General features: G+C 40.3%; 1 protein-coding gene and 1 non-coding gene across 2 annotated transcripts; one reads left to right on the forward strand and one right to left on the reverse strand.

Moving 5' to 3' along the window:
• The first annotated feature begins 30 nt into the window (after positions 1 to 30).
• Positions 31 to 12,170, forward strand: Gpn3 (GPN-loop GTPase 3). The gene is made up of 8 exons (XM_047560360.1): positions 31 to 182; positions 2,359 to 2,467; positions 5,139 to 5,306; positions 8,374 to 8,498; positions 9,347 to 9,462; positions 9,613 to 9,709; positions 10,213 to 10,341; positions 10,920 to 12,170. The coding sequence occupies exons 1-8, from the start codon at positions 135 to 137 to the stop codon at positions 10,980 to 10,982; spliced, it is 855 nt and encodes a 284-aa protein (XP_047416316.1). The 5' UTR covers positions 31 to 134; the 3' UTR covers positions 10,983 to 12,170.
• On the reverse strand, positions 8,779 to 8,972 carry LOC124992091 (U2 spliceosomal RNA). The gene has a single exon (XR_007110086.1). It is a non-coding gene; the product is annotated as a U2 spliceosomal RNA (small nuclear RNA).

Consider the following 12,170-nt stretch of genomic DNA (forward strand, 5'->3'; position numbering starts at 1 on the left):
GTGAGGCAGAACAGGAGGCGTAAACGGAGCGTCGATTACTATTGGTTGGCGCTTCGGGTTCCCGGAACTCAGTGGGCGTGGCGCGAAGGCTGAAGGGAGTGTGGCAGACGGCACCGGGAAACCGGGGAGTCGGCATGCCTCGGTATGCGCAGCTGGTCATGGGCCCCGCAGGCAGCGGGAAGGTGAGGAGGGAAAAGTGGCTCGTGGGAGGCAAAGGGATACGGGAGGTGATGGAGCGGTCGTGGGTGTGCGTACTAGGGACCCTGAGACCCTGGGCAACTCGCTTCTCCGTTTCAATGTCCCTTTTGGTTTTTTTGTTGTTTAGTGTTTGATAGGAAGTAATGTAGCTGTTCATATTTGTTGGCTACTTAATGCCCCAATATAGTGTGATTTGTGGGGAGGGTGTTCTAGGTAGAGAGAACAGTATGTGTAAAGGCACCTGGGGAGAACATGATGGGGTTACTTCTATATTCTAGATTAATTCCGATTTCACTGAATAAGTATCTTTCTATAGTTTTTTTCTCATAATTTATTTAGTGGATAATAGTTTGTTCAAAATAATAACATATTATGTATGTTTATATATATGCTCATTTATGCTTATATATAGTTGAAATAACTAATAGAAAAGGGATAGGAAGGAGAAATTAGAAATGTTTTGTTATAATGTACTTGCACTACTTGTAAAACTATAGAGTATATTTTGAAAGTGCACATGGATTACTTGTAAATATATATTAATATATGATAACTATTAATTACAAAACACAAGAAACTTATGCCATTTGCTTAAGAAGAAATAACTGTTTGTTTGTTTGTTTGTTTGTTTTGCAGTGCTGGGGATTAGAACCCAGGGCCTTGTGCTTGCAAGGCAAGCGCTCTACCAAATGAGCCATATCCCCAGCCCAATAACGTTTGTTTTTACATAATGTGTCATAAATTGTTGTATGTTACATGTTATGTTTATTTAATAAAATAAATTAATGACTTCATGTTCTTTTCTAAAATTTTTTCATTTTAATTGCAGATGGACACAATACCGTGATTTTATTTATTTATATGTGGTGCTGAGGATCAAACCCAGGGCCTCACGCACACGATGCAAGCACTCTACCACTGAGCCACAACCCCAATCCTGACTTCATGTTCTTGAAGTCTTTCTACAAATTTTTGATGCCTTCTATCAGAAACACTCATTGATCATGTTCTTAATGCCACTTAATATTTTGGGCCCTGGGGATTATGTGGTAAACAAAACACAAAAAATCCCTGCCCTTGTGGAACTTATATTCAAACATAATAAGTCAGTTGTTTAGAAATAATTTCCAAACGTTTATTACGGAATGGGTACTGTGCTAGTCCTTGGCCTTATGAAACTGAGTAAGATTGGGAGCCAGGTGTGTTGGTGCATGCCTGTAATCCTAGCAACTTGGGAGGCTGAAGCAAGAAGATTGCAAGATTTGAGAGAGACCCTCTCTCAAAATTAAAAATAAAGGGACTGGGGATGTCGCACAGTGGTAAAGGCATCCCTGAGTTCAATACCCAGTACCAAAAAAAGAAAAAGAGTAAGATACAACCCAATCTTTTTTTTTTTTTAATAGTTTTTAGCTGTTTGTTGATGGACCTTTATTTATATGTGGTGCTGAAAATCAAACCCAGTGCCTCACACATGCTAGGCAAGTGCTTTACCACTGAGTCACAACTCCAGTCCCACAACACAATCTTTAAACAGAGAGGAGAGACAGACGAGTAACCAAGAGATTTTTAACATAGTATAGTGATGATTACTTGAGGGGTAAAGCATTCTCTAAACCAGAAGTTGCAAACCGAGAGCCTACCTCCATACCATTCATTGATGTTGACATTCCCTCATCTTGGAATGTTTTCAGTTGGCAGGCTCAATCCTGTGGGCTCAGATATCCCGACTCAGAGACATTATCCCTGACCCTCCCACCTGTAGCTTTGTTGCACTGTGCAAGTCCTAGAAGAGATAGTGTGTTAGGTGCCACACTGTGTAATCAGCAATCTTCCCTTCGGTTCCACTTGTCACACATTAGATCAGTAAGGAGTCTGAGTGATCATGGAAAACATCTCAGAGATGAGAAAATTGAGGGGCAGAGTGAAATGCTTCCCCAGAGCTACCAGTGAGTCAAAGCCAGGTCTGGATCTGCAGCCCACACAGGTGTCCTGATTCCCAGGCCAGTGCCTTTCCTTTTGTTTCTAGCCAGAATCTTGATTGATGAAAGCGTAGGTTTGGCCTTACTGGACCCTGCCCCAAAGGGTGTGGAGAATCCTGTGGGTGTGGAGGGTGGCACTACATTGCCTCTCACTTTGACCCCTCATACCTTGACACTGCAGAGCACCTACTGTGCCACCATGGTCCAACACTGTGAAGCCCTCAATCGGTCTGTCCAAGTGGTCAACCTAGATCCTGCAGCAGAACATTTCAACTACCCTGTGATGGCTGGTAAGTCCTCGTAGAACCTTTCCATCCTTCGGGAACAGTAAGGGTAGGGGAGGCAGTGAGTGCTGGCTGCTCAGGACAGAAACTGGTTTCGAGGTGAAAAACATGAAGCTGAGTGTCATTTGGTGACATGTTCATGGTGATGTGTGTGACAGTATCCTTTCTTGGTATTTGGTTAAGACTTAAAAGTGAGTGGACTCTCTCACTTCCCTTCTGTCCCCTCTTGGTTAAGGTAAATCTACAGTAAAGCTTATTAGGTTGAAGCCAACAGAAGGAACTCAAGCGGGCTTAAATAAAAAGATTAATCTTAAGGAAAAACTCCTCACTTTTACTGGAGGTACAAATATTTGGGTAAGCAGCATCTGGGTTCGTAAAGCCCAGGACTGGAGGAGTTCATGTTGAAATGGAGTGTTGTTAGAGAAAAGGACCCAACATTCAGCCTTGATGTTGTCTTTCAGAAGTCTGGTAGAAGAGTTGGCATCAGTAAGGCAGGAGGAAAATATAACTTTATAAAAACCAGGAGAGAAAGTTTCAAGAAAGAAATGGTGGGGGCTGGGGTTGTGGCTCAGTGGTAGAGCAGTTGCCCAGCATGTGTGAGGCCCTGGGTTCCATCCTTGGCACCACAGGAAAATAAATTAATTAATTAAATAAAGGTTAAAAAAATGCTTTTAAAAAATAACAGTTAAAAAAAAAGGTACAGCTGAGAAGTTGTGTAAGACGAGGACACAGCAGTGGCTGTTAGAACACAAGAGATTGTGGGGCCTGATGGGTGATCTCAGTGGAGCGGCAGGGATGAAAGCAGAATGGAGCGGTGCAAAGAGTGAAATGGAGGTGACGTGTCCAGACTTGGAGAGGGGACAACTGACCGTGAGGCTTTGCTGTGGGAAGGACTTGAGAAACAGTTTGATGACCAGAAGGGCTGTGAGGGTCTTCTTATTCAGCTCGGAGATGGTGGCCAGATGCTCCAGTAGAAAGAGGGAAACTGGCGATTCCAGAGAATGCAGAAATAACCACGAGTGAGAAGGGAGAGGAGATCCTGGGAAGGGGCAGTGTTTGCCTTTCTAGAAGCGAGGTGTTTCTTTCACGGTAACAGGAAGGAAGGCAGCAGATGGCATCGCATGTTACTGGCAGTAGGAATAGGAAAATTTCCTTTTCATTCTGATTTCTGATAATGACGTGTTTGGTCATCAGTCGGGAGTGGCTGCAGGTAGAGTTGGAGGCAGTTTCAGGAGAGAAGGGATCCGGGACAGTCCTCTTCCTTGAGAAACAGGCATTGTATCACTGTGGGATCATTTGGTCAAGCTCTCAAGCTGGCTTAAGTCAGAAGGTGTGTTGAAAGGACTCAGGGGCCTCTCACAGAACCCAAGGATAAGACTTTGCGACAGGTCAGAGCCCGAAACACAGCCAGGGCCAGCTTTCTGGCTGTCTCTGATGTTTTCTCCTCCTATGGATCAGCTATCTCTGTAGCAGGGTGCACATGGCCAAAAGAGGTCCCCAACCTCACATCCGTTCTAAGTGTCCTACTGACTGATATGTCCTTGTTTATCCTTTAGAAGACCAGTTTTATTCAGCATTGGGCAGGTTGTTTATTCCTCAGGTCACAGGGACGAAGGTGTTAATGTAAATGTGGTTGTGGATGAAGCACTGTTCTCTGAAACAAAATTATAGGTTTGAAGACATAAATAAAACCCAAGGCAGAAAATTCTAGATACTGATTTCTCAAACTTAAGAGAACCATACATATATCAGAATTTTTAAGCCCTTCCTGTAGGTGATTTATTTCAGGTAGTTCTCATCCTTTTATCCAAGGGTGTATGATTCCTATCCCTACTTCCCATCTTAGCAAAAGGAACGTGAGGCTCAGGGAGGCCAGGTAGCTTCCCTGGGGTCATCATGTTGAGAGACTGTAGTTGGCTTTCTTTTGTTTTACTTTTTTTGAAGTAGGTAATAATAACATATTTACATGATTTAAAATGCAGAAGGTACAAAAGAATTTAAGAGCACAAGAAAATGTCTCCCTCCCAGCTCAGTGTCCCAGCAAACAAACTCCCTCACTGGAGGCAAACAATATTATCAGTTTCTGGTGTATCCTACCATAGACAGTCTGTGCATATAAAATTCAGTATATGTATGGTTTTTTTTCCCTTTCTCTCTCTCTCTCTCTCTCTCTCTTTTTTTTTTTTTTTTTTTTTTTTTTTTTTGCCATGTTGGGAATTGAACCCCAGAATGCTTTACCACTGTAGCTATATCCCCAGCCCTTTTATTTTTTATTTTGAGACAAGGTCTCTCTAAGTTGCAAAGGCTTTCCTCTATCTTGCCATTCTTCTGCCTCAGCCTCCTGAGTTACTAGGATTACAGGTGCACATCCCCAACTTGATGATATACTTACACAGAATTCTGTGCCTTGCATTTTTTACTGAATAACATACCTAAGAGATTAGATTATATTAGTAGTTAAGGAGCTCCCATTTTATGGCTGCATGATATTCCACAGTGCAGTGTCTAGCTATACAGTAATTTATTTGCTCAGTTTGCTATTGATGGATACTGCTACAGTGTAAAACCATGTACATAAATAATTTCATATGTGTGATTTTAAAAATTAATCATTATTATGGAGGGTAATAATTTTTGAGTGGACACTTAGATTTAGGGGCTTGTCTGTCCTTTTCAGACATCCGGGAACTGATCGAAGTGGATGATGTGATGGAGGATGATTCTCTGAGGTTCGGTCCCAATGGAGGGTTGGTGTTTTGCATGGAGTACTTTGCCAATAATTTCGACTGGCTAGAAAACTGCCTTGGCCATGTGGAGGACGACTACATTCTTTTTGATTGCCCAGGTAAGTCAGCAATTTGAATGTATTATTTTCTTGAGGCTGTGACAGTGGTCACCTCAGCAGGAGAAAGTACAGTGTTTGTAGCTACAGACGGTACTGCAAGCTCTTACTTGTCTCTACTTCATCCACTGATTTTATCACGTGCTCGCTTCGTATGCAGGGAATTCTCCCCAGTGGTTATTTAATACTCGTTTATGACAGGTGTCCCTGGAAGTAACACCGACTGTCCCATCTCAGAGAGCTTAGGGAAACTTCTGATCCAGTGGCCATTAAACTTGGCCATGGGGTGAATGTGAAGTCGACAGTAGTCCAAGCGGAAGGCACACAGCTGGCCAAAGTCCTTTAGGCAGGAAGGAACAAGGCAGGTTTGAGGCACCGAAAGACCAGAGTGGCTGAGCACAGTAAACAGAGCAAGGTGTCTTGAGGGGCAGGTGGTTACACACAGTTTCTTATGCCTCATTTTGAATTTTAGAGTTGAGCCTTAGTAGCTTTAACCATTTGTGGTCCTCATTTGTTTTTCCTTGCCTGTATTTGAACATACATGGACACACAAAAAGTGCATGTGTATTAATGTGGGGCTTGATTAATATTCCAAAGTCACATCCTTTTGTAGCACCCGCTTCTGGGGACTGAACCCAGGGCCTCACACAGGTCAGACAAGGAGCTCACCACTGAGCTACACCCTAACCCTAGCACTCACTTTTGACTTTTGTGTTTGTTTGTTTGTTTTTGAAAAACAATTTATTATGTAAGTGAAATTAAATGTGATAGATATAATTAGAAATGTATTTCTATGGTATATGCACTACACACACATATAAGAATGCATATGTTCTATTATCGTAAATATGTAATGATCCAAGCTTATTTTCTCTTCTTCCCAATTGTACATGTAGCCAAATGTCATCCATTTGTTCAGGGAAACATTAATACCTGATATTCCAATTACTCTATCTGATTGGAAGAATGAATAGTGAACAAAAATCACCTCTGTCCTCATAGATGATGTATTATAACCGAAAAGAGAAGTATCTCTCCCTTCTGAAACACAACAATTAATAATCCTAGAATTTGAAAAATTAAGTGTAGTTGTCACAAACATATTCTCACTTCTTTTGTTTTTTGGGGAGGGGTACTAGGGATTGAACTCAGGGGCACTTGACCACTGAGCCACATCCCCAGCCCTATTTTATACTTTATGTAGAGACAGGGTCTTACTGAGTTGCTTAGCGCCTTGCTTTTGCTGAGGTTGGCCTTGAATTTGCAATCCTTTTGCCTCAGCCTCTGGAGCTGCTGGGATTACAAGCATGCACCTCTGCACCCAGCTCACTTCTTTTTTAAATATGGACATTTCATTTGTTGGTTTTTTTTGTTGTTTTTTTTTTAATGTAGGTACTATTTTTTTATTTGTTCTTTTAAATTATACATGATAATAGAGTATATTTTGACATGTCATATATATATGGAGTATAACTTCCTGTTCTTGTGGTTGTACACAATGTGGAATTACACTGGTTGTATATTCATAGATGAACATAGGAAAATTATGTTCCATTCAGTATATTGTCTTTCCCATTCCCATCCCCCTTCCTCCCACTCCACCTTGTCCAATCTGGTGAACCTCCACTCCTCCCTCCCCACCACCTATTATGTGTCAGCATCCCTATATCAGAGAGAACATTCAGCCTTTGTTTTTTGGGGATTGGCTTATTTCACTTAGCATGATATTGTCCAGTTCCATCCATTTACTTTCAAATGCCATAATTTCATTCTTCTTTGTGGCTGAGTAGTATTCCATTGAGTATATGTACCACATTTTCTTTATCTGTTCATCTGTTGAAGGGCACCTAGGTCGGTTCCATAGCTTAGCTATTGTGAATTGAGCTGCTATGAAAATGGATGTGGCTGCATCACTATAATATACTGATTTTAAGTCCTTTGGGTTATGTGCTGAGGAGTGGAATAACTGGTTCAAATGATATTTCCATTCCAAGTTTTCTGAGGAATCTCCATACTGCTTTCCAGAGTGATTGCACCAATTTGCAGTCCCACCAGCAGTGTATGAGTGTGCCTTTTCCTCACATCCTCACCAACATTTATTGTTACTTGTATTCTTGATAATTGCCATTCTGACTGAGGTGAGATGGAATCTCAGTGTAGTTTTAATTTGCATTTCTCTAATTGCTAGAGATGTTGAACATTTTTCTCATGTATTTGTTGACTATGTGTATTTCTTCTGTGTAGAACTCATTTTTTTTTCCTTGCACCAGGCAGTACTGGGACTTGAACTCAGGGGCACTCAGCCACTGAACCACATCCCCATGCCTATTTTGTATTTTATTTAAAGACGGGCTTACTCAGTTGCTTAGTGCCTCGTCATTGCTGAAGCTGGCTTTGAACTTATGATCCTCATGTTTCAGCCTCTGGAGCTGCTGGGATTACAGGTGTATGCCACTACACCCAGCTTAGCACTCATTTTTGATTTGCAAAAAAACTGAAGCATGCCTGGGTATGGTGGTACATGCCTGTAATCCCAGCTACTCAGGAATATGCGACAGGAAAATTGCATATTTGAGACCAGCCTGTGCAATTTAGCAAGACCCTGTGTCAAAATAAAAATGGCAGGGGGCTGGGTTGTAGCTCAGTGGTAGCATGCCTGCTTAGCACATGTGAGGCCCTGGGTTTGATCCTCAGCACCACATAAAAATAAAATAAAGGTACTGTGTCCACCTACAACAAAAAAATATATATTGGAAAAAAAAAAAGGCTGGGGGTGTAGAATACCACCAGGTTCAATCTCTATCTAGTATCCACCAGACACAGACACAAAGTGTGAACAATTTTATTTTCTACATAAATCTGGATAGTCTGCTTGAAATTTCCATGGTTGAAATTCATCTTAGGTTTGTGACTACTTTGAAAGACTTTAAGGCCTCTTAAAAATTGAATGTATTATTACTCAAGGCTGATTTCCCTTTTTTTCTTAAACCATCTTATGGGGAAAACTTATGTTCTCTATTGATGATTGATCTGTCCCTATTGCACTGTTCTCACGGTATCCTTCCTGTAGGTCAGATTGAGCTGTACACGCACCTGCCTGTGATGAAACAGCTGGTCCAGCAACTGGAGCAGTGGGAGTTCCGAGTGTGTGGAGTGTTTCTTGTTGATTCTCAGTTCATGGTGGAGTCATTCAAGGTCCGAGGAAAATCTGTTGTGAATTTTTCAATCATGGATAGAAGCAGATGGCTGTCCCCTCTGATTATTGTGTGATTCTGGACATTTCACAGACTATTTCAGAGTTATTTAGTATCTCTTATTGCTAAAATATTATGCTAATATATTTAAGCTCAAAAATAGTAAATGATGATATCACAGATTTTGGGGAACTATTTGTCAAAGAAAATTGAGACAGGTGGGTATTTTACAAAATAAGAGAAACTAACAGCAACTTGCTTTTAATAACCAGGAGAGTCAGGTGGAGTGCACCATACCTGGAGGTACTGCAATACCAGGTCGATGCACGGAGTGGATGGAACAAGCTCCTATTTCATCTCCCTGCTCCAAAATCCATTTTGTATATTGTCTGATAGAGGACATATCAAATATTAAACAGATTAAAAAAAACTATACTAACTACACTTGCTCTAAGTTAAAAGGCCAAGAAGCAATGAAATAAAGTATTTTTAAAAATAATAAAATAGCTTTTTAAAAAAATTTCTAAGGATCTTTTTGTCCAGTTTATGAACTAAATCAAAATTTATTTATCTTTAATAGCTTTTGAGTATTAGACAAGTAAGGAGGTTAATAATACTGTCTCTCAATTGAGACATATGATCACTGTAGATTAAAGCTACATCTTCCCTTAGTGTCCTCACCTGTGGGAGCTGAGGTTCAACCATCTGATTGAGTAGTCTTTCTCTTTAATAGTAGTGCATCTTTTACTAAGACCAGTTTTCTTCCAGGGAGAAGTAGAAGCCTGTCTGTATTTGGAGGCTTTGTTGGGAGCAGTTGATTCATCTTCTCTTTTCTGTTTCCTCCTTCAGTTTATTTCTGGCATCTTGGCAGCCCTGAGTGCTATGATTTCTCTAGAAATTCCACAAGTTAACATCATGACAAAAATGGATCTGCTGAGTAAGAAAGCTAAAAAGGAAATTGAAAAGTAAGTTCATTGTTGTTCTGTTACCATCAGATTTCAGTTGAAGAGACGAACCTTCTGTTTTACAGAAATGAGAGGTTCTGTCAGTCTGTAAACCTAGTTTGCTGATTGATTCTTCCTTTTATTCATCAGACTTCTTCCTCACATTTAAAGGTTTCTAGATCCAGACATGTACTCCTTCTTAAAAGATTCGACAAGTGACTTAAGAAGCAAAAAATTCAAGAAGTTGACTAAAGCGATTTGTGGACTGGTAAGCTTTGGAATTGTAGGGGTTTGGGTTTCTTCCACCTGTCCATGTGTTTCCCCACATCCAGTCAGTGACCTTTCTGGGAAGCACAGACCAACCCTACTGCCTTCATAGAGAAGGGTGAAAGGAAGTATAGGCTGGTCTGTCAGCAGTTTAATGTAGAAATAGTTCTTGTCAGTGGTCAATAAATTAACAAAACATGTTTACTATTTCAAACCATTTGGCAGTTGAGAACTGATTGTGCCTTTGTGACATTTCAGTGGGTGTTGAATTCAGATAAATCCCATGAAACAGTATGCAGTTAAGGAGTGAGCCAGTGATCAGAGTCAGGAAAATCAGTAACAATTTGCAACTGTTGTCTCTGACTATCCCTCCTCCCTCTATGCCCAAAACACAAATGTTTTTAACCAGAAGTACAAATAGTTATGAAAACTCAAATCTAAGTTGAAAATTATGGATCTTGCCCAACTTCAGAATGAACCTTTTTTGAAATCTCCAACTTGTAGATTGATGACTACAGCATGGTTCGATTTTTACCTTACGATCAGTCAGATGAAGAAAGCATGAACATTGTATTACAGCATATTGATTTTGCCATTCAGTACGGAGAAGACTTAGAATTTAAAGAACCCAAGGTAATTTCTGATCTTCTTCTAGGTAAAAGTATTTGCTAGCACTCAATCGACCTCTTACACAATCCAGGCAACTCCTCAGTTTTTTTGTCTTAGTGGTAGCAGTACCTGAACTTTTCTGGATAATCTCCAAAATTGACACCTGTGCTCAGCAAGTGATATCAATTTTATTCTGCCTTTCATTGAGGTATTGTTATTGAATTAAGTCTTTGAACTCAGAGCTTGGCAGTTTGTACAAAGAGATGAAATCCATTTGAACTAGGGCTGCTCTCACATATCCGTGAAGAGACTAATGATAGTCGTCAGGAGAGTACTATCTTAACAAATTAACTGAGAATCATTGTGAATATAAATTTAAGTGAGAAATGCTTCTGATGAGATATAAACACATCAGCTTACCATATATCTGGAAAAATTCTGTCAGTTATGCCTTTTCTTAACCATTGATGATTACCTATGAGCAACATCTGCAGCTGGTCCTGGTTATTAGTTCTATATTGAGCATTACCTGAACAATATGTAAACACACATGTGTGAGGGGAAATAAATGTATTTTCTGTTTTGTGTTTGCTTTGTGTCAGGAACATGAAGATGAGTCTTCCTCTTTGTTTGATGAATATTTTCAAGAACACCAGAATGAATGAAGAGTTTACTGAAAAGTAACTGTATGTGAAGAGCTTGTGACCGAATCAACAGAGGATGCAAATCTTCAAAGGATGCAATAGTAGTCAGCTGCTCTTTTAATGGAAAAAAATGAGTACTTGGCCCTTTATCAGGAGCATGCCTCAGTCAGGTCCTGAGTTCAAGTGAAATCTTGCCAGGCACTTTTTTAGAGGTGCACACCTCTAATCCCAACAGCTCAGAAGACTGACAGGAAGATCGAAAGTTCACTTTTCAGGGCTGGGAGTGAAGCTTAAGTGGTACAGCACTTGGTAGCATGAGCCCACCCTGGGTGTAAGTCACATCACTGCAAAAAAACAGGGGATCTTTTATTCTAATAGCATCAATTGAATTTTTGTTGTTGTTTGGATATTGTTTGTGGTTGTTAGTGGCTGTTACACCGGGGGCCCCTTGGCCACTGAGCTACATCTCCACCCCTTTTTATTTTCTTTTGAGATAGGGTTTCACTAAATTGCTGAGGCTGGCCTTGATGCCGGTCTCAAACTGAGTTGTTGGAATCACAGGTGTGTGCCACCACGCCTAGTATCAGTTGAGATTTTAAGTGTCAAACTGAAAAGAGGTTTGGGGATGTAGTGCAGCAGTGGGGTATTTGCCTCACACACACACAAAGCCCCTGGGTTCATACCCCAGCATGCAAAAAAAGAAATGAATGCACATAAATTTGTACATAATATAAATTCACACCTGGGCTACATATAGTTAAGGACATTCTAACTTTATTTTTTGCTTGGTTTTTTTGTTGTTTGCTGGGGGTTTCTTTTGGGGCACGAATTCCCGTAACAAGATATACATATGTATATCCAAAGGAAAAGTCCACAAGGGTATAGAATCTAAAAAGACCATTGCTTATCTGTATGTTTTTATTTTCCTACATTGACTATGTGCCATTTATAAAATTTTAAAAAGTAGCTGTGTTTTTGAGGCATATACGTAGGTGTAGGAAAGAAACAGAAAGGTAGCACTAACCTTTCATTACACTCTTGTTTTCCAGGCAGAATTTGAAATTCAGAGCCAGGCAAACTTTTGAATGAGTGAATTTCCCCAAGTGTCAATGTAGGCAGTGATTGTTTTTAGAAATTGGTTTATAGTTTCCGAGCACTTCAAAGTTTATACATTCCTTGAGTAATAAATATACACTGAAGTGCAAATGA

The sequence above is a fragment of the Sciurus carolinensis genome, chromosome 8 (assembly GCF_902686445.1).
Source record: "Sciurus carolinensis chromosome 8, mSciCar1.2, whole genome shotgun sequence".
NCBI classification, from domain to species: domain Eukaryota; kingdom Metazoa; phylum Chordata; class Mammalia; order Rodentia; family Sciuridae; genus Sciurus; species Sciurus carolinensis.